The sequence below is a fragment of the Mustelus asterias genome, chromosome 3 (assembly GCF_964213995.1).
Source record: "Mustelus asterias chromosome 3, sMusAst1.hap1.1, whole genome shotgun sequence".
Lineage (NCBI taxonomy): Eukaryota > Metazoa > Chordata > Chondrichthyes > Carcharhiniformes > Triakidae > Mustelus > Mustelus asterias.
Genome location: NC_135803.1, coordinates 70588622 through 70607913, shown reverse-complemented (window position 1 = coordinate 70607913; position 19292 = coordinate 70588622). Strand labels below are relative to the sequence as shown.

The 19292-nt window shown below is 43.1% G+C and overlaps 1 protein-coding gene across 4 annotated transcripts in view; it reads right to left on the bottom strand.

The window, feature by feature from the left end:
• Positions 1-19292, bottom strand: part of klhl30 (kelch-like family member 30) — a 58900-nt gene that overhangs the window by 12842 nt on the left and 26766 nt on the right. For all 4 annotated transcript variants that reach the window (XR_013497437.1, XM_078209154.1, XM_078209152.1 and 1 more), the window contains exons 3-5: positions 8476-8638; positions 6688-6774; positions 2874-3029 (exon numbers count right to left, since the gene is read on the bottom strand). Coding sequence is in view for 3 of the 4 variants with exons in the window: in XM_078209154.1 (XP_078065280.1) it covers positions 2874-3029; positions 6688-6774; positions 8476-8638 (406 nt within the window). In the remaining variant the exon portion in view is untranslated. The remainder of the gene's footprint in view (positions 1-2873; positions 3030-6687; positions 6775-8475; positions 8639-19292) is intronic.

The following is a 19292-nucleotide window of genomic DNA, read 5'->3' as shown; positions in this document are numbered from 1 at the left end:
CCACCCTCTGACTCATTCCTCTTGTTTCCCACAGACCACTTCTTATACTGTATGTTCCAGGAACCTTTATCATATAATGCAGAGAGTCTCCAGCTTTTTGTGAAGCTCAGTAACATTGAGCTGACCAGAGTCAAATCTAACCGGAGTTACTTCTTTCACTTACGGTTTTCCTCGACGATCACAGTTTTCTGGAAAGCCAAAAATAATTTTCCACTTCTGTCAGTTCGAGTTACATTGGACAGCTGGAGAAACTTGAGTTGCCTATCCAAGGCTGAACAGGACTTCTGAATGGAATGCCAGGACCCCACAACAAATCATTAGCGGGAATCGAGAACTAGGGGGCCACAGTTTCAAAGTAAATAGTCTCCCAGTTAAGACGGAAAGGAGGAGCAATTTCTTCTTTCAGAGCGTTGTTAGTGTTTGGAGTTCGCTCCCCTAGCAAGTATTGGAGACGACTGAATATTTAATGCCATATGTAAGGCTGAGCTGGACAGATTCTTGACTGACAAAGGAGTCTAGGATTATCAGGCAACGGGCAGGAAAGTGGAGTTAGGACCACAGTCAGATCTACCTCAACCTTATTGAATGGCACAGCAGGCTCGAGGTGCTGAATTGCCAACTTTTGCTCCTATTTCTTGGGTTCTTATGTTCTTAAACCTTTTGGAACTTAAACATCAGCACTTCACTTCTGGAAGAAACATTAGAATCAAAGAATCCCTACAATGCATAAGGATACCATTCAGCCCATCGAGTCTGCACCAACTCTCGAACAGAGTATCTTATCCAGGCTTTCTCCCCCTCCCTATCTCGTAACTATCCCCATGGCTAATCCATTTAACTTACACATCTTAAGAACATAAGAAATAGGAGCAGGAGTAGGCCATCTAGCCCCTCAAGCCTGCTCCGCCATTCAATAAGATCATGGCTGATCTGATAGTCGGTTCAGTTCCACTTACCCGCCCGCTCCCCATAACCCTTAATTCCCTTAATGGTTAAAAATCTATCTAACTGTGACTTAAACACATTTAACGAGGTAGCCTCTGCTGCTTCATTGGGCAGAGAATTCCAAAGATTCACTACCCTCTGGGAGAAGTTGTTCCTCCTCAACTCTGTTCTAAATTGACTCCCCCGTATTTTGAGGCTATGCCCCCTAGTTCTTGTTTCCATTGTAAGTGGAAATAACCTCGCTGCTTCTACCCTGTCTAGCCCCTTCATTATCTGATATGTCTCTATAAGATCTCCCCTCAACCTTCTAAACTCCAATGAGTACAGGCCCAGTCTACTCAATCTCTCCTCAGAAGCTAACCCCCTCATCTCCGGAATCAACCTGGTGAACCTTCTCTGTACCCCCTCCAAAGCTAATATATCCTTTCTTAAATAAGGGGACCAAAATTGTACACAGTACTCTAGGTGCGGCCTCACCAGTACCCTGTACAGTTGCAGCATGACCTCCCTGCTTTTATACTCCATCCCTCTCGCAATAAAGGCCAACATTCCATTTGCCTTCTTGATTACCTGCTGCACCTGCAAACTGAGTTTTTGTGATTCATGCACAAGGACCCCCAGGTCCCTCTGCACAGTAGCATGTTGTAATTTTTCACCGTTTAAATAATAGTCCATTTTACTATCATTCCTTCCAAAGTGGATAACCTCACACTTACCAACGTTATACTCCATCTGCCAGATCCTTGCCCACTCACTTAGCCTATCCAATTCTCTCTGCAGACTCTCTGTGTCCTCCACGCAATTTGCTTTCCCACTCATCTTTGAGTCATCCGCAAACTTTGTTACCCTACACTCGGTCCCCTCCTCCAGTTCCCCTATGTATATGGTAAATAGTTGAGGCCCCAGCACTGATCCCTGCGGCACGCCACTAGTCACTGATTGCCAACTGGAAAAGCACCCATTTATTCAGACTCTCGGCTTTCTGTTAGATAGCCAATCCTCAATCCACGCTAACACTTTACCCCCAACTCCGTGTATCTTTATCTTATGCAGCAACCTTTTGTGAGGCACCTTATCGAATGCCTTCTGGAAATCTAAATACACCACATCCACCAGTTCCCCTCTGTCAACCGCACTCGTTATATCCTCAAAAAATTCCAGTGAATTAGTCAAACATGACTTTCCCTTCATGAATCCATGCTGCATCTGCTTGATTGAACCATTCTTTTCCAGGTGTCCTGCTATTTCTTCCTTAATGATAGATTCCAGCATTTTCCCAACTATGGATGTTAAGCTAACCGGCCTGTAGTTACCTGCCTTTTGTCGACCTTTTTTAAACAGTGGCGTTACATTAGCTGTTTTCCAATCAGCTGGCACCTCCCCAGAGTCCAGTGAATTTTGATAAATTACAACTAATGCATTTGCTATTTCTTCTGCCGTTTCTTTTAGTACCCTGGGATGGATTCCATCCGGACCAGGGGACTTGTCTACCTTTAGTCCCATTAGCCTACCTAGCACTACCTCTTTAGTAATAGCGATCGTTTTAAGGTCCTCACCCCCTACAGTCCCATGACCGTCAATTATTGGTAAGCTATTTGCATCCTCCACTGTGAAGACCGACACAAAAAACTTGTTTAAGGCCTCGGCCATTTCCTCGTTTCCTATTATTGAATCCCCCTTCTCATCTTCTAAGGGACCAACATCTTGGGACACTAAGGGACAATTTTACCATGGCCAATCCACCTAACCTGCTCATCTTTGGACTGTGGGAAGAAACTGGAGCAACCAGAGGAAATCCACACAGACATAGGGAGAATGTGCAAATTTCACATTTCAGAGAAATCAGCTCAGCTGCAATGCTTCATTTAGAAACTGTACTCCATCCCATAGCTCTACACTAGATTCACATTTCAACCGCTGCTTGCTACCTCCGATGGCGTAGATTTCTCCATTTAATGCTGCCGTGGAGTGGTTTGTTCTGGGTTTTAACATTGGAGCAATGGGTTTCCAGATCCCTTCTTTGCAATGGAATTTCCAGGCCTGGGTTGTTGACCATGTGTCTATCTTGCTGCCTCTGGAGCCTCCTGGAAAGGTGAGAGTTAAAGTGCTTGTCAAGTTATCTTTAAAAAACATTTCTTCAAGAAACTCACCGCCAGTATATTTTTTAAAACAGGAGCTTTTTATTGGTAATATAGAACATAGAACAGTACAGCACAGAACAGGCCCTTCAGCCCATGATGTTGTGCCGAGCTTTATCTGAAACCAAGATCAAGCTATCCCACTCCCTATCATCCTGGTGTGCTCCATGTGCCTCTCCAATAACCGCTTAAATGTTCCTAAAGTGTCTGACTCCACTACCACTGCAGGCAGTCCATTCCACACCCCAACCACTCTCTGCATAAAGAACCTACCTCTGATATCCTTCCTATATCTCCCACCATGAACCCTATAGTTATGCCCCCTTGTAATAGCTTCATCCACCCGAGGAAATAGTCTTTGAACGTTCACTCTATCTATCCCCTTCATCATTTTATAAACCTCTATTAAGTCTCCCCTCAGCCTCCTCCGCTCCAGAGAGAACAGCCTTAGCTCCCTCAACCTTTCCTCATAAGACCTACCCTCCAAACCAGGCAGCATCCTGGTAAATCTCCTCTGCACTCTTTCCAGCGCTTCCACATCCTTCTTATAGTGAGGTGACCAGAACTGCACACAATATTCCAAATGCGGTCTCACCAAGGTCCTGTACAGTTGCAGCATAACCCCACGGCTCTTAAACTCCAACCCCCTGTTAATAAAAGCTAACACACTATAGGCCTTCTTCACAGCTCTATCCACTTGAGTGGCAACCTTTAGAGATCTGTGGATATGGACCCCAAGATCTCTCTGTTCCTCCACAGTCTTCAGAACCCTACCTTTGACCCTGTAATCCACATTTAAATTAGTCCTACCAAAATGAATCACCTCACATTTATCAGGGTTAAACTCCATTTGCCATTTTTCAGCCCAGCTTTGCATCCTATCTATGTCTCTTTGCAGCCTACAACAGCCCTCCACCTCATCCACTACTCCACCAATCTTGGTGTCATCAGCAAATTTACTGATCCACCCTTCAGCCCCCTCCTCTAAGTCATTCATAAAAATCACAAAGAGCAGAGGACCAAGCACATATCCCTGTGGCACTCAGCTAGCAACCTGCCTCCAATCCGAAAATTTTCCATCCACCACCACCTTCTGTCCTCGATCAGACAGCCAGTTACCTATCCAATCGGCCAACTTTCCCTCTATCCCACACCTCTTCACTTTCATCATAAGCCAACCATGGGGGACCTTATCAAACGCCTTACTAAAATCCATGTATATGACATCAACTGCCCTACCTTCATCAACACACTTAGTTACCTCCTCAAAATATTCAATCAAATTTGTGAGGCACAACTTGCCCTTCGCGAATCCGTGCTGACTATCCCGGATTAATCCGCATCTTTCTAAATGGTCGTAAATCCCATCCCCAAGGACCTTTTCCATCAATTTACCAACCACCGAAGTAAGACTAACCGGTCTATAATTACCAGGGTCATTTCTATTCCCTTTCTTAAACAGAGGAACAACATTCGCCATTCTCCAGTCCTCTGGCACCATCCCCGTGGACAGCGAGGACCCAAAGATCAAAGCCAAAGGCTCTGCAATCTCATCCCTTGCCTCCCAAAGAATCCTAGGATATATTTCATCAGACCCCGGGGACTTATCGACCTTCAGTTTATTCAAAACTGCCAGGACATCCTCCCTCCGAACATCCATTTCCTCCAGCCTATTAGCCTGCAACACCTTTTCTTCCTCAAAAACATGGCCCCTCTCCTTGGTGAACACTGAAGAAAAGTATTCATTCATCACCTCGCCTTTCTCTACTGACTCCATACACAAGTTCCCACTACTGTCCTTGACCAGCCCTAACCTCACCCTGGTCATTCTTTTATTCCTCACATAAGAGTAAAAAGCCTTGGGGTTTTCTTTGATCCGACCCGCCAAGGACTTCTCATGTCCCCTCCTCGCTCTCCTAATATGTAACATGTTTACTGGGAAAGGGAGGTGCCAAGACAGAGATTAATAGCTGTGATGAGGTTGAACAATTGACAAAGATACCTAAAGAATTTTCTACATCTCAATCCAGTCGGCTTGGACAGATCGTATCACGGACCCCAAGAGGCCAATTGGAAGATCCATCTATTAACCTATCCCTGGTTCCCACTTCCTGCTCATCATGCAGAATAACACAAGAAACATATGGTAAGCACAATTAGGGGCTTCATGTGTTGGCCCAAGTCTTTCTCTTTTACCTATATTATACACAATTTGCAACTACCTTGGAAAGTTTCTCACACTTTGTTTACCTGAGACTCCCAGTTCATGTGACATACCTGGAACTGCCTACTTCAGTGTAAGTTACTCATCTAAAATCCTGGGATTGATCAATTACAATAATTGATATTGGGTACAAAAATAATCCCTTTGAACCTTCAGCTACTGGTCTTGTTCCTTCACACAATAATTATTTTTGGCCATATTAGAGGGTAGAGTGTCTGCTTTGCAGGCAGTTGGCACAAATTGCATCTGTTTCATAAAGTGCTTTCCCTTGAGTTTAACCTCAAACTCCCCTACATAATCAGCAAACACTGAACAAAAATATACCTTGACATATTTAAGAGTGTTAACTATGGATGCAGTTTGTCAAATACAGCTGAAAAGGGTTTATCACAAAAGATAAGCAAAAGGCTTTAAAAATGTTCTTGTTCGTGTCCTGGAATCCTAAAGAAACTGGATTTTTTGCAGCTTCATTGAAGACCTGCAAACGAGTGTAATTAGCAGACAATCAAGGTGGTGATAAATTCATCCTTGGGGTGTGGTCAGTTACGAACATGATCTTCTTTTAGGTGAGCACAAAAGATTGTGAAACTCAACTTGCACTGGATGCAAGTTATCTTTAAAATTGCACTGGTTATTTGATTTTGGTCAAATTATTACTACAAATAATAATGGAAACCTTGCTAGGATTGATCAAAGATGGGTAAAATTGGCATTAAATCCTATAATAAAGCATTATTCTACATTGGACTTGAAACAATAAAAACTCACGATAGCCACTGAATAAATGTGCTGAAAACTGTGGAAAGTTCTAGATTTGATCCATAGAGTTAGCTGATGCCAGCCAGGGAAGGAGGGGCGGGGGCATTTGAATTGGTCTGAGCATTAAAATAATCCCATCGGCCATCATTTAATGTAAAAAAAATGATTTTTGATATGCCATGGAAAAGGAATGAAAGAATTCTATTATTGCGACCTTGGATGGTCTCTTCCAGCTCGGAAGGATGATGGGAACAAATCCCTTCCAGGGCATTGTTTGAAGTAACATTTCATGTCGGAAGTGCTATTTTCAGAAGAGATGTTAAACCAGGGCACATCTGCCTGTGCAAATAAGTGAACATTAAAATGCCACAAATGCTATTTGAACAGTGAGGAGTATTTCCAGTGCCCTAACCAACATTCATCAGGCAAAACAATTTAATGGTATTCATCCCATTGTTCATCATGTGACCTCCCTGCATTAACTGACTGCTACAGTGACTGATGAAAAGCACAGTGACTACATTTGCTGTGAAAGCAATGTGGGACAACTGTAGATGGTGATATACAAGTGTAAATTCTTCCTTTCTTTTGCCTGAATATTTCTGGAGGCAGATATCTCACCAGTGACATAGACGTCATTGTTTAGGGCTGTGACTGAGAATCCCCATTTGTTGTGATCCGGGAAGTCTGGAAGAATGGACCAGTGCTCTGCGGAGACAAGGTAACAGATTATCAGCAACACCATCATTGCCACCCACAAGGCCGCTGGAGATCTTTCACTCAAATCACGGGCTGCTCCTACTAATTAGAATTATAGTCACAGAAAGTTATAACATGGAAGACAGCCCTTTGGCCCATCATGTCTGTATCAACTGACAAGGAGCAATCCATCCTGATCCCACTTTCGGTCAGATGCCTTGGTGGTTAGAGCACTTCAAGTGTACATTCAGGTTCTTTTAAACGTTATGAGGGTTTCAGGCTTTACTACCCTTTCAGGCAGTATTTCCAGATCCCTGCCATCCTCTGGGTGAACACATTTCCCCTCAAAACTCCCCTCAGCCTCCTACCTCTTACCCTAAATCCATGCCCTTGGTTATGGAAGCTTCAACTCAGAGGCAACAGGCCTTTCTGTCCACTCTATCTAGTTGTCCCTTCAGCCTTTACCGTTCAAAAGAAAATGGCTCTAACCTATCCAATCCTCCCTCATAACTAAAGTTCTTCAGTCCAGGCTGTTTTCCAAGTACTCTGTTATAAAATCCTTGGATAACAGACTCTAAAATTTTGCCCACTACTGACATTAGGCAGTCTAGTATATAACTCCCCATTTTCTCTCTACCTCCCTTTTTTAAATAGTGGGGTTACATTAGCTATCCTCCAAGCTGTAGGAACCGTTCCAGAGTCTATAGAATTTTGGAAGATGACCACCAATGCATCTACTCTTTCTAGGACCACTTCCTTAAGCGCTCTGGGATGTAGATTATCAGGCCCTGGGGATTTATCGGCCTTCAATACCATCAATTTCCCCAACACCATTTCTCTACTAATACTGATTTCCTTCAGGTCCTCCCTCTCACTAAACTCTGTGATCCCCCACATTTCTGATGTGTTTTTATCCTCCTTTGGGAAGACGGAACCAAAATATGTTTTTATTGATCAACTATTTCTTTGTTCGCCATTATAAATGTTTCTGACTGTAATCCTAATGCATTGCTCCCAGGGTTACTTGAATCTTGACTGGGATCCTAATGCACTGCTCCCTAGTGACCTGAACACTTTTTGAATTATTCACTCAATGGGTTTCTCAAAAGCATTTCAAAGAATTTCTCTACAAGAGATCGGTTTCAATGATTTTCCAGTTTTGCCTCTTAACCCTCTGTAAACGATGAGATTTTATGAGCTGATTCGCAGTCCTCAGAAAACACTTCTAAATTTAGCAAACTTACGCATCTGTCAGGTGATGTTTCACTGAAAACCTGACATCTGATCTAGGCAACTTTGTAACCAGGGGAAAGGCAAGGAGCAATATTTTTACGCAGTGAGTTGTTATGATCGAGAATGTATTGGATGCAGATTCAGGAGTAAATTTCCAAAGGGCATTAAATATATGGCCTGAAGTTACCCTGTGAAAAGCGTTGATTGGCATAAGGTGGAACTTCTGCCCCTCAGTCAGGAGAAAGCCTTGCCTTGGAGAGCTGCCTGCCAATCTACCTTATAATCAGCTCATAAAACAAAAATCCCAATGTCTAAAACACATTAGCCATCTCCAGTGCCTGAACACATTGACATACTACATCGTTTCAATATTTAACAAAATACACCAGAATACCCAGTGACTAACGTACACCACAGCACAGAATGCCATCACTGAGCATACACCACATGACCCATGCTCATCACAGTATAACTCACTGGTCCTGATGTTGTAAAATGCACTGTTTCTTGACAGGATCTGGTTATCTTCATCTTCATCATCGGAGTCATCCATTGCCCGTCCTCCAATGACCACCAGGACCTCCTGCAGCTTCTTGAGACCAGGGTCATGTCTTTGCCTAACAGTTTCTTCTGTCTCGGGCTAAAAGCAGAACATAAGAAAAGTCAGGGATGAAAAACAAAAGCAATTTCACTCAGAGCAGATATTAAAGTTATTGGGTGGGATTTTACGGCCTCGCTTGAGCGAGACTGGAAATTCTCACCTGAGGTCAACGGAAAGTTCCATTGTCGGACCCTTGCCTGCATCGATTCCGTGGTGGGCGAGGTGGTGGAGTTATTTTAAATCTTCAAATTATACAGCAACATAAATAATGAAGTTGCAGATGGATATACATAGGTTGAATGAGTGGGTAAAACTCTAGCAGATGGAATATAATGCGGGACAATGTGAAGTTATTCACATTGGCAGGAGGAATAAAAAGTCAGATGTTACTTAAATGGAGAACAACTACAGGATTCCAAGGTACAGAGAGATCTAGATGTTCTCTTTCATGAATCACAAAAGGTTAGTATGCAGGTGTAGCATGTAATCAAGAAGGCTAATGGAATGGTATCCTTCATTGCGAGAGAAATTGAACATAAAAGTAAGGATGCTATGCTTCAGTTATACAGGGCATTGGGGAGACCGAGGGAGCGATTCTCCCAAAAGAATTCTAAGTGCTGAATTGGCAGGAAAAATGGTGTAATTCACGATTGTTTTTTCAGTGGGAGTTCAGACTCAAATCTCCCACACTCTGTGCAATGCAGAGATCACAATCGGGAATATGATTATAAGCTCGGGGGAGGGGGGCCTATTCACGCTGGAGTCTGACAGTTCCAGAACTCTGCGCATGCGCAGTGGCCCCAAACTATCAGCCTGCAGTTTGCTGGCCAGCTCGATTGCTGGCCTGCCCAGAACACTCACAGTGTTGCCCCTCCAAACCCCCCCCCAATGGTCCAATCACAGCCAGCACAAGCATTCACAGGCCAGCCCCGACACACTCCCGTCCTGGAGTGCCCTGATCTCCAGCAGCACCCCCCCCTGCCCCATGGGAAGCAGACCACCCCCACGCTAGCCCGTCCCGATCACTGGCCTCCCTCCAGTCCAGCCCAATCCCCATGCAGAGTGGCAGCGGGATCCCCCACCCCACCGATCACCCCTAAGCCCTGCCCACAATAGGCCCTGCCCCCTTGGCACTGCCCATGCCCAGGGCAGTGCCAAAGTGCCCCCTGGACATGGGCACTTTGCCCCTTGGGCAGTGCCGGGGAACAGGCTGGTGCTGCCAGGGTGCCCATGCCCAGGGGGCACCACCCACCTGCTGCCCGACCCCTGGGGCGAGCCCTAATTGTCCCCCCCTTCACTCCAGCGGGGTCACCCGCTAGTTCCCCGAAAGTGGGGAGCTACTCTAAACCCCGCCAGAGTGAATTTATACTGGCAGGGTGGGAGATGCTATTGGGCCCGCAGAATTCAGTCCCGGGCCCAATAATCACATTTCAATTACATTAAAACGGCTTACCTGGTCTTCTCGCCGGTTTCCAGTGTGGTCCCGACCGCACCTGCTCTCCAGCGGTGGGAGACGCACATGCGTCGGGAACACATGCACGTGACTCCCAACCTAACCCACCAAAATGTTAGCAGGTCGGAATGGAAGAATCGCAGCTCCCCCTCTGCATCTTGAATACGGTGTGCAGTTTTGGTCTCTTATTTAAGGAAGGATGTAAATGCGTCAGAGGCAATTCAGAGATTTACTAAATTAATACCTGGAATGAGCATTTTGTCTTATGAAGATAAGTTGGACAGGCTTGGCCTGTTTCTACTGGAGTTTAGAAGAATGAGGAATGACTTAATTGAAGTATATAAGATTTTGAATGGTATTGACAAGGTGGATATGGAAAAGGATGTATCCTCTTGTAGGTGAGTCCAGAACGACTGGACACAGATTTAAAATTAGGGGATGCCCTAATAGAACAGAGATGAGGAAATTTATTTTCTCTCAAGGGTCGTACAGTTTTGGAACTCTCCTCAGAAGGTGGCAGAAGCAGGGTCACAATATTTTTAAGGCAGAGGTTGATAGGTTCTAGTTAGGCAAGGGAATCAAAGGTTATCGGGGTAGATGGGAATGTGGAACTTGAAACACAAACAGATCAGCTATTACCTTATTGAATGGCTCGATGAGCCGAATGGCTTACTTTGATCCTATTTCATATGTTCCTATAGAAGGCTTACGGCACAGAAAGAGGCCACCTGGCCATCGTATCTGTACCGCCTGAAAAATGAGCCCCCCCCCCCAGCCTAATCCCACTTCCCAGCATTTGATCTGTAGCCCTGCAGGTTATGGTACTTGAGGCATATATACAGACATCTTTTAAATGAGTTGAGGGTTTCTGCGCTACTGCCCTTTCAGGCTGCAAGTTCCAGATTCCCACAACCACCTGGATGAAAATGTTTTTCCTCATCTCCCCTCTAATCTTTCTACCAATAAGTTTAAATCTATAACGCCGAGACACTGACCTCTTTGCTAAAGTAAATAGGCCCTACTCATCCACTTTATCGAGGCCCTTTATAATTTTGTATAACTCAATCAAATCTCCTTTCAGCCTTCTTCAACCTTTTCTCATAGCTGCAATCTTCCAGTCTTTCCATTCTTGTAAATATCTTCTGTATCCCCTCTAATGTAACAATATCCTATAATGTGACCAGAATTGCACATCATACTCAAGTTGTGGCCTAACTAATGTCTTATATAGTTCCAGCATAACCCCCCTGCTCTTATATTCTACGCCACAGGAAATAAATGAAAGGATTCCATAAGCCTTCTTAACCAACTTCTGAACTTGTCCTGCTATTTTCAGTGATATGAACATTCATTCCAAAGTCCTTCACTTTCTTTACACCCCTCAGTGTCCTCCCATTTATTGTGTATTCCTTTATCTTGTTTGACCTCCCAAATGCATCACCTTACACTTCTCTGGGTTGAATTCCATTTGTCACCTTTCTACCCACCTGACCAGTCCATTGATATCTTCCTGCAGTCTATGGCTATTCTACTCGCTATCAACTAAGTGGCCAACTTTTGTGTCATCTGCAAACTTATTGATTTTTTTCTCCTACATTTACGTCCAAATCATTAATATATACAATGTATCTTACCTGAGGTGTGTTGGTTTTCAGATCATGGATCATTCTAATGAACTCCAACCCCTGAGATCTCAGAGTATATATTCTTGCCTTGAGATCTAAATAAGCATTGGGTTATGCTTTCAGGTAAATGAACAGCAATTTTAGTTTGCTAACTGCTTTGGTATTGGTCTATCTGTTGTTTTTATAAAATTTCACTTTATCGCTCAAACATGGTATAAAGAGGACATATGAAACCATATTTAAAGTTAAGAATATGAAATAAAGTTAATAAATAAAGTCAGTGATTATATAATTACATATGTACAATAGAAGTATAGGAATGTACTCCTTTTCTCCATACTATAATAAAAAAGTAGATTTATTACAAATGGTACTTATTGAATTTTTAAGATTTCTATCAAGTATTCTTTAAGAGGTCTTGGAACTGTCTGTAGTCAAACAGATTAATGTTACAATCCTGCCACAATGAGATGCATGCTCTAGTTGTAAGTGACTAACAACGGTTACTAACTAGGGAAAGGTTAGGGCATTTTTCCTAAGTATATACAAGAGCCGGTTTCCACGTGTGGGGAAGACAAATCTGTGCCATGTGAATAAATCAATGTTAAGGGAAAGACTGGCTCCAGATTCCTCTTTTGCCCGGTGAATGAGCAGCGAGTTATAAGAAAACAAAACACTTTCTTAATATCTTTGCAAAATAGTTACTGGGGCGTCCTGCATTTAGAATATCTGATCTCATAAATTCAAACTGTCAAATGCAAAGTTGTTTATTAGTCGCAAGTAAGCCTTACATTAACACTGCAATGAAGTTACTCTGAAATTCCCCTAGTCGCCACACTCTGGCGCCTGTTTGGGTCAATGCACCCAACCTCAACTAATCATGAAATCTCTGTGTATTTGAAAATTGTGTTACATTTTCTCGCATAGTTATTCACCAAGGACATGCACAACTATTACATATTTTCCAGTTTTGGCTGACAGTGTAAAGAGAATTTGGCAATGATTGAGGTTTTACAGAACAGCTACCAAAGCGAAAATGAGACAAGATATGCAGAGTTTGTCACAGAAGCTCATTCTTTAATTAAATTCCACCCTTCTCGTTTGTTTACTCCATTGACTCTGCCAACACTTTGTGCTGCCTCGGAAAAGCAGCCAGCATAATCAAGGCCCCCATGCGCCGCATACATACTCTCTTCCACCTTCCTCCATCAGGAAAAAGATACAAAAGGTTTAGGTCATGTACCGACTGACTCAAGAACAGTTTCCTCCCTGCTGCCATCAAACTTTTGAATGGACTAACCTTATGTTAAGTTGATCTTTCTCGACACCTTAGTTATGATTGTAACACTACACTCTGCACCCTCTCCTTTCCTTCTCTATGAGCTTTGTCTGTATAGCGTGCAAGAAACAATACTTTTCACTATTTATATGAATAAATGTGACAATAATAAATCAAACTTTAAAAATTGCAACCCATCCTTCTGCTGACTGAGAACTATCTCTTCAAAACCCATTTTTCTAACCTTCCAGCTCTCACAGCAAAGCCCACCCTACATTAAAAAAAACTTATTGTAGCTCAATTATCGAGCACAGTAACATCTCCACTGGAGGGCATCTGTTTAGTTTTCCATCACAGATCTAATAATCTAATTTTTCCATTGAAGTCTTTTGTTAAGTTCCAATCTGAGGTTTACGTGCATTTTTGCTTCTATCAAATGATTTCAAACATTTCTCATCGTTACGACCCCAGGTGAGAAGGTGAACTGGCTCCCCTCTATTAAACCTCCTCAGTTGGTCACAACAAACGTTTAAATTTTCTTTTTCATGAGGGTGTGCCTCTTCTAAATCAGAATGTGTTTAACTATTTAAACTGTGAGCAATAAAGGGGCCAATCAAACAAGATTTTCGTGAGTCCAAGAAAGAAAAAATTTATTAACTACTTTTCCTGGATATGGTCAGATGTAGATGTTGCAAGTATTACAAGATCTTGGTTCGGTGGTAGGTTTCTGGTGGGCATCTCAAACCAGGCGAGAGAGAGGGAGACAAAGCAGATTCAGCCTATTTATTTTGCTGAAGAATTTCTTGGCACTGCCTATGTCAGTTACTTGCAATCTCTCTATAGTGGCTGGGCAACTTTGCCTTGAAATACTCCACCCATTGTGTATTTCCAAGGAGTTTTGAGTGTGCCTATCAATGGTAGCCATTGCTTCAATATCTGGCACTCTGGCACTTTTTGGTGTCATAGACAGTTATGCACGTCAGTGGGTGTCTGGATTATAGGAAATGCCTCTCTTCTCATTCTCCTGAGGGGATTTGATTGTTTCTCACCCCCACCTTGGAATTTTTAAGCAGTTTGCTCTGTCTGAATTCAAATTGCAAAATTTTCAGTCAGCTGAATGTTGAAAAATCATCTTTTCAAAAATAAAAGTGCATAGCCTCTTGACATCACTCTTTTGAGTCCATTCTCTTTGACAGTGTTTCAAATATCCTCACTACAATTTTACATTTGTCTCATCTGCTCCCAAGTTACTGACCAACTTTAATATCCTGGATTTATCTTAATTTTAATAAAGTCCTTGCCCCTAATCTGCCCTGTCCCTGGTTTGAAAAGTATAACCTCTTCTAAGCTGTTCTCATTGTTTGTGGATTGGTAATCTTATTACCTGAAATTTCTTAAAGAAATTTGCCTAAAATACAAATTGCTCACAGTCACAAAAGAAAAATAAAATTAGGAAAATATTAATTTTCTACTTGGAATAAAATATCCATAACAAATTTACATATAATTTTTTCCCTTTGTGTTTTTAATAACACACTTTGTACTTTACACCTGTTCCAGATGCATCTGTCGATAACATAAGAGCGGTCACTGTGCTCGTGGAGACAAAGTTCCATTATCACACTGACAATCCTATCCATTGTGCTGTGTGACACTACCACCTGTGCTAAATGAGATAGAATAAACACAGGTCTAGTAGGCTATCAGTAGAAACAGAATAGTATTCAAATACAGGCTCTAAACTCTTGACCTCGCATATCCCTCACTCTACCATTACCACCAAGCCATGGGATCAACCCTGATTCAATCAAGAGAAAACAGCACCAGACGTAGCTAAAAATGAAGTGCGAACCAAGTGAGGCAACAATACAAAGCTACTTGCATGCCAAACAGCGAATGCAATATGCAATAGACAAAGTTAAATGATTCTACAACTAAGCTCTGCAATCCTGCAACATCCAGTTATGAATGGTGATGGACAATTAAACATCATGGGGTTGCCATTGGCCAGAAACTAACTGGACCAACCATATAATTACTGTGGCTACAGGGTCAGAGGCTGGAAAGTCTGCAGAGAACAACTTACCTCCTAATTCCCCAAAGTCTGTCTACAAGGCACAATAAGAAGTCTCACAACACCAGGTTAAAGTCTTTAACCTGGTGTCGTGAGACTTCTTACTATGTTTACCCCAGTCCAACGTCGGCATCTCCACTACCAGGCACAAGACAGGAGTGTGATGGAATACTTCCCATCTGCCTGGATGAATGCAACTTCATCAACACTCAAGAAGCTCAACACCATTCAGGACAAATCAACCACTTTTTTAAAAAATCATCCTTGTAACGTAGGTGTCACTGGTTAGGAAAGCATTTATTGCCCATCCCTAATTTCTCCCAAGAAGGTGATGGCGAATCACCTTCTTGAACTGCAGTAATCCATGCGGTGTAGGTATGTACAAGTGCTGTTAGGGAAGGAGTTCCAAGATTTTGACCCAGCGACAATAGAGGAATGGCAATATATTTCCAAATCAGGGTGGTGAGTGACTTAGAGGGGAACTTCCGGGTGGTGGTGTTCACATGTATCTGTTGCCCTTGTCCTTCTTGATGATAATGGTTGTGGATTTGGAAGGTGCTTCCTAAGGAAGCTCGGTTACTTCGGTGCACCTTGTAGATGGTACATGCAACTGCCTTTTGTGTTGATGGTGGAGGGAGTGAATGTTTGTGGTAATGGTACCAATTAAGCAAGTTGCTTTGCCCTGGATGGTATCAGCTTCTTGAGTGTTGTTGGTGCTGCATTCATCCAGACAAGTGGAGAGTATTCCATCACAATCCTGATTTGTGCCTTGGGGATGGTGGACAGGCTTTGGAGAGTCAGGATGTAAGCTCCCCACCAAAAGATTCCTAGCTTCTGACCTGCTCTTGTAGCCACAGTATTTGTATGGCTAGTCAAGTTCAGTTTCTGGTCAATGGTAACCCCAGGATGTTTAAAGTGAGGGATTCAGCGATCATAACGCCATTGAATGTCAATTGACACTTGCTTGACTGGCACTCTATCCATCATTTAAACATTCACTCTCTCCATCGTCAATGCACAGTGCCAACAGCATGCACCATATAGAAGATGCAACAGCTTGCCAAGGTCCTTTGACAATTTCTTCCAAACCTCTACCACTTAAAAACAAGGGTATCTCCAACTGCATATCTCCCTCCCAGCAACACACCATCTGTGCACTTGGAACTATATTACCATTCCTTCACGGAGCTGGATCAAAATCCTGGAATTTCCTTCCTAGCAGCACTGTGGGTGTACCTGCATCACCTGGATTGAAGCGGTTCAAGAAGAAGGCTCATCGTCACCTTCTCAAGGGTATTTAGGGATTGGCAATAAATGCTGACCTTGCAGGCACACTCAGATCCCACAAAAGAATAAGAAAATGAAATAATGTTTTTTTATTTTAAATTTATCAGTGATATATGATTGTGGATGGGCTACAGACCAAGTGCTGGAAAATGTGATTAAAATAGTTGGTGCTGATGGAGACGCAGACACGATAGCATGAAGGGGCTCTTCCTATGCTGTAAAGCCTTATTCTTGATTAATAAGGGGATCAGGGGTTATGGGGAAAAGGCAGGAGAATGGGGATGAGAAAAATATCAGCCATGATTGAATGCCAGAGCAGACTCGATGGGCCAAATGACCTAATTCTGCTCCTATGTCTTGATGAAGTAATCTTTAAAACAGAGTAATAGAATGATAGAATTTTTTTTGGTGCATCTTCATACCCATACTATATTTACTCTTTGGGGAATAGTGGGGTAGTGGTGAAAAGATTCCCGAGCGGATTATCAGCCCGTTGAACGCTACTTCCATGGCCAACAACCCCTGTGTTGGACTCAAACCCGGAGCTTCTGGTCCAGCGGTAGCTTTCACTACGCCACAAGGCCTCCTGAACGATAGAAAGGTTTCAGTCAGAAGGAGGCCATTTGGCCCATTGTGTCTGTGCTGGCTCTTTGCAAGAGATATTCACCTGTTGCCACTCTCCTGCCTTTTCCCCGTTGTCCTACAAATTTTCCTCTTCAGAAAACAATCCAAATCTCTTTTGAAAGCCATAATCGAATCTGCTTCTACTGCCCTCTTAGGCAGGGCATTCCAGATCTGAGCCACTCCCAGCATAATAAAAGTTTTCCTCATGTCGCCATTGCTTCTTTTGTCAATCACTTTGGATCAGTGTCCTCTGGTTCTCCATCCTTCCACCAATGGGAATAGTTTCTCCCTATGTGCAGACCCCTTGTGATTTGGAAAGAATGTTGACTCTAGCATAGTTCCCCGGTGTTCCTCAAATACAGTAAGAGTTTTAACAACACCAGGTTAAAGTCCAACAGGTTTATTTGGTAGCAAATGCCATTAGCTTCGGAGCGCTGCTCCTTCGTCAGATGGAGTGGAAATTCCTCAAATAGTCAGATGGAATATTTAAATCCAGCCTGTGCCTTGATCAGCAGTTCATCCAAATGACAATATTTCTAATAATGAGCCGTAAGCCTGCTTATATTCTCACGTGCTCGAGTGGGACTTAACCTCACAACCCTTTGAGGCAAATGTGGCACCAATTGAGCCTAGCTATCATTTGCTAAGAAGGGCTGAACACAACTCCTTATGTGAACAGTGTAGTCTTGGGCCCCCTATAACATGGTCTACAGGAGCCGTATCTCAAGACTGAGGCGAGGTCCTTTCAAAAGTGCCAGAGCACTTTTGGACATCAAGAGAAGACAAGCTCTTTTATGCTCGCCATCACAATGTGATATTTTCTGTCCAGCCTCACAAGAGCAGAATAGGCACTTGAATGAGGTACCAAGAAAGCACTATCCACAGAGCCATTCTCCAACATGAATACTCTTTCACCGGGAACAATGTGATTTTTAAATCAATTATATCACTTACAATGTTTGTGTGTAATTGGTGAATGGATCAATTGTTCCTTTAACCTCTGAATACTGGCTGGCTTGAAGTTCAACTAGCATAGCAAAGCATATCCAATCAATGTTGCATTTAACAAGGTTAATCAGCTATGGGATACATTAGAGGCAATTTGCCCCTGGAAACAATTTTCTGAGTGCTTGCTGGGTGGCAATAAGCTTCAATGAAACGTGTGGGGTCCAAAACAGACCTGTGTTACACTGATACCCATGCTTAAGCTTCAACACATTCACTACTCATATAACCCAGCAATCCATTGACATTTCAACTACTGCTTCATCACATTGCCCGTATACTGACAGTAATAAGGTTTTTGGAGCTCTCTGATCATTTTCCATATCTCTCTGACATAGTTCAATTACATGTATATTCAAACTGTGAAGTACAGCCTTTGTCAATTAAAAACAACAGATTTCAAACATATACCTGCTGTAATACTATGGGAGGAGGAAAATAAACGGCTGAGGGTTGGAAAGTTGCAGGGCAGTGGAGGCAGGGTCAGGGGAATGTGTATTCGCTAATTTTTCAAAGCTGACCAAAACCCATCGCACATGCACCTTTTTCCATTTTAACAGTGGTGGATATTGGGACATCCCACTAACCCACTCTGGAGAAGCACATCCATAATTAGAATATTTAAATACTAACCCTTTCCTTATATTTGGAAACTAATGCAACCTGCATTGATTTCCCAGGATTTGGGCAATCCAGCAGCTAAAAAGAGATGGGAAGTCAGGTCCAGCAGGCAAGCTATTTTCATGGCACTGCTTGGGGACCAAGAGAAGAAGGAGTGCTTCTGTCACCTCCACAAGCAGATGTTCTGCCACGGTCGTTGCCCTCGCCCCCACCCTAAATCCACAATCTCTCCCAGACTTCCCTGCACCTCCCTTCTGACTGCCAGTCTGACCCCTCATCACCAGTCCCTGAACATTCCTGGTTGTCAGGGGATCGCTCCAACAGTCATGGCCTTCTACCCACTGACATTGCTGCCTGGCACCTCGGCCAGCCTGTTAATTTGACTGGCTGCTCGATGAGAAATGTAATTTAAAAATAATAAGATCCTGTCATTAAACTCGAACTTCTACTGGCTCAGGATCTTCCCTCCTCAAACATGCTCTCCCACTCCCTTCCCACCTCTCTCCCCCTCATAAGTAGCGAGGCACGAGACTCTCACAAACACACTTTTACCGGAAATTTCCTTGGAGTTAAAGAACAAAGGAAAGTACAGCACAGGAACAGACCCTTTGGCCTTCAAAGCCCGTGCTGATCATGATTCCCTAACTAAACTAAAAAACCCTTCTGCCCTTACTCAGTCCGTATCCCTCTATTCCGTCCCTATTTATGTACCTATCCAGATGCCT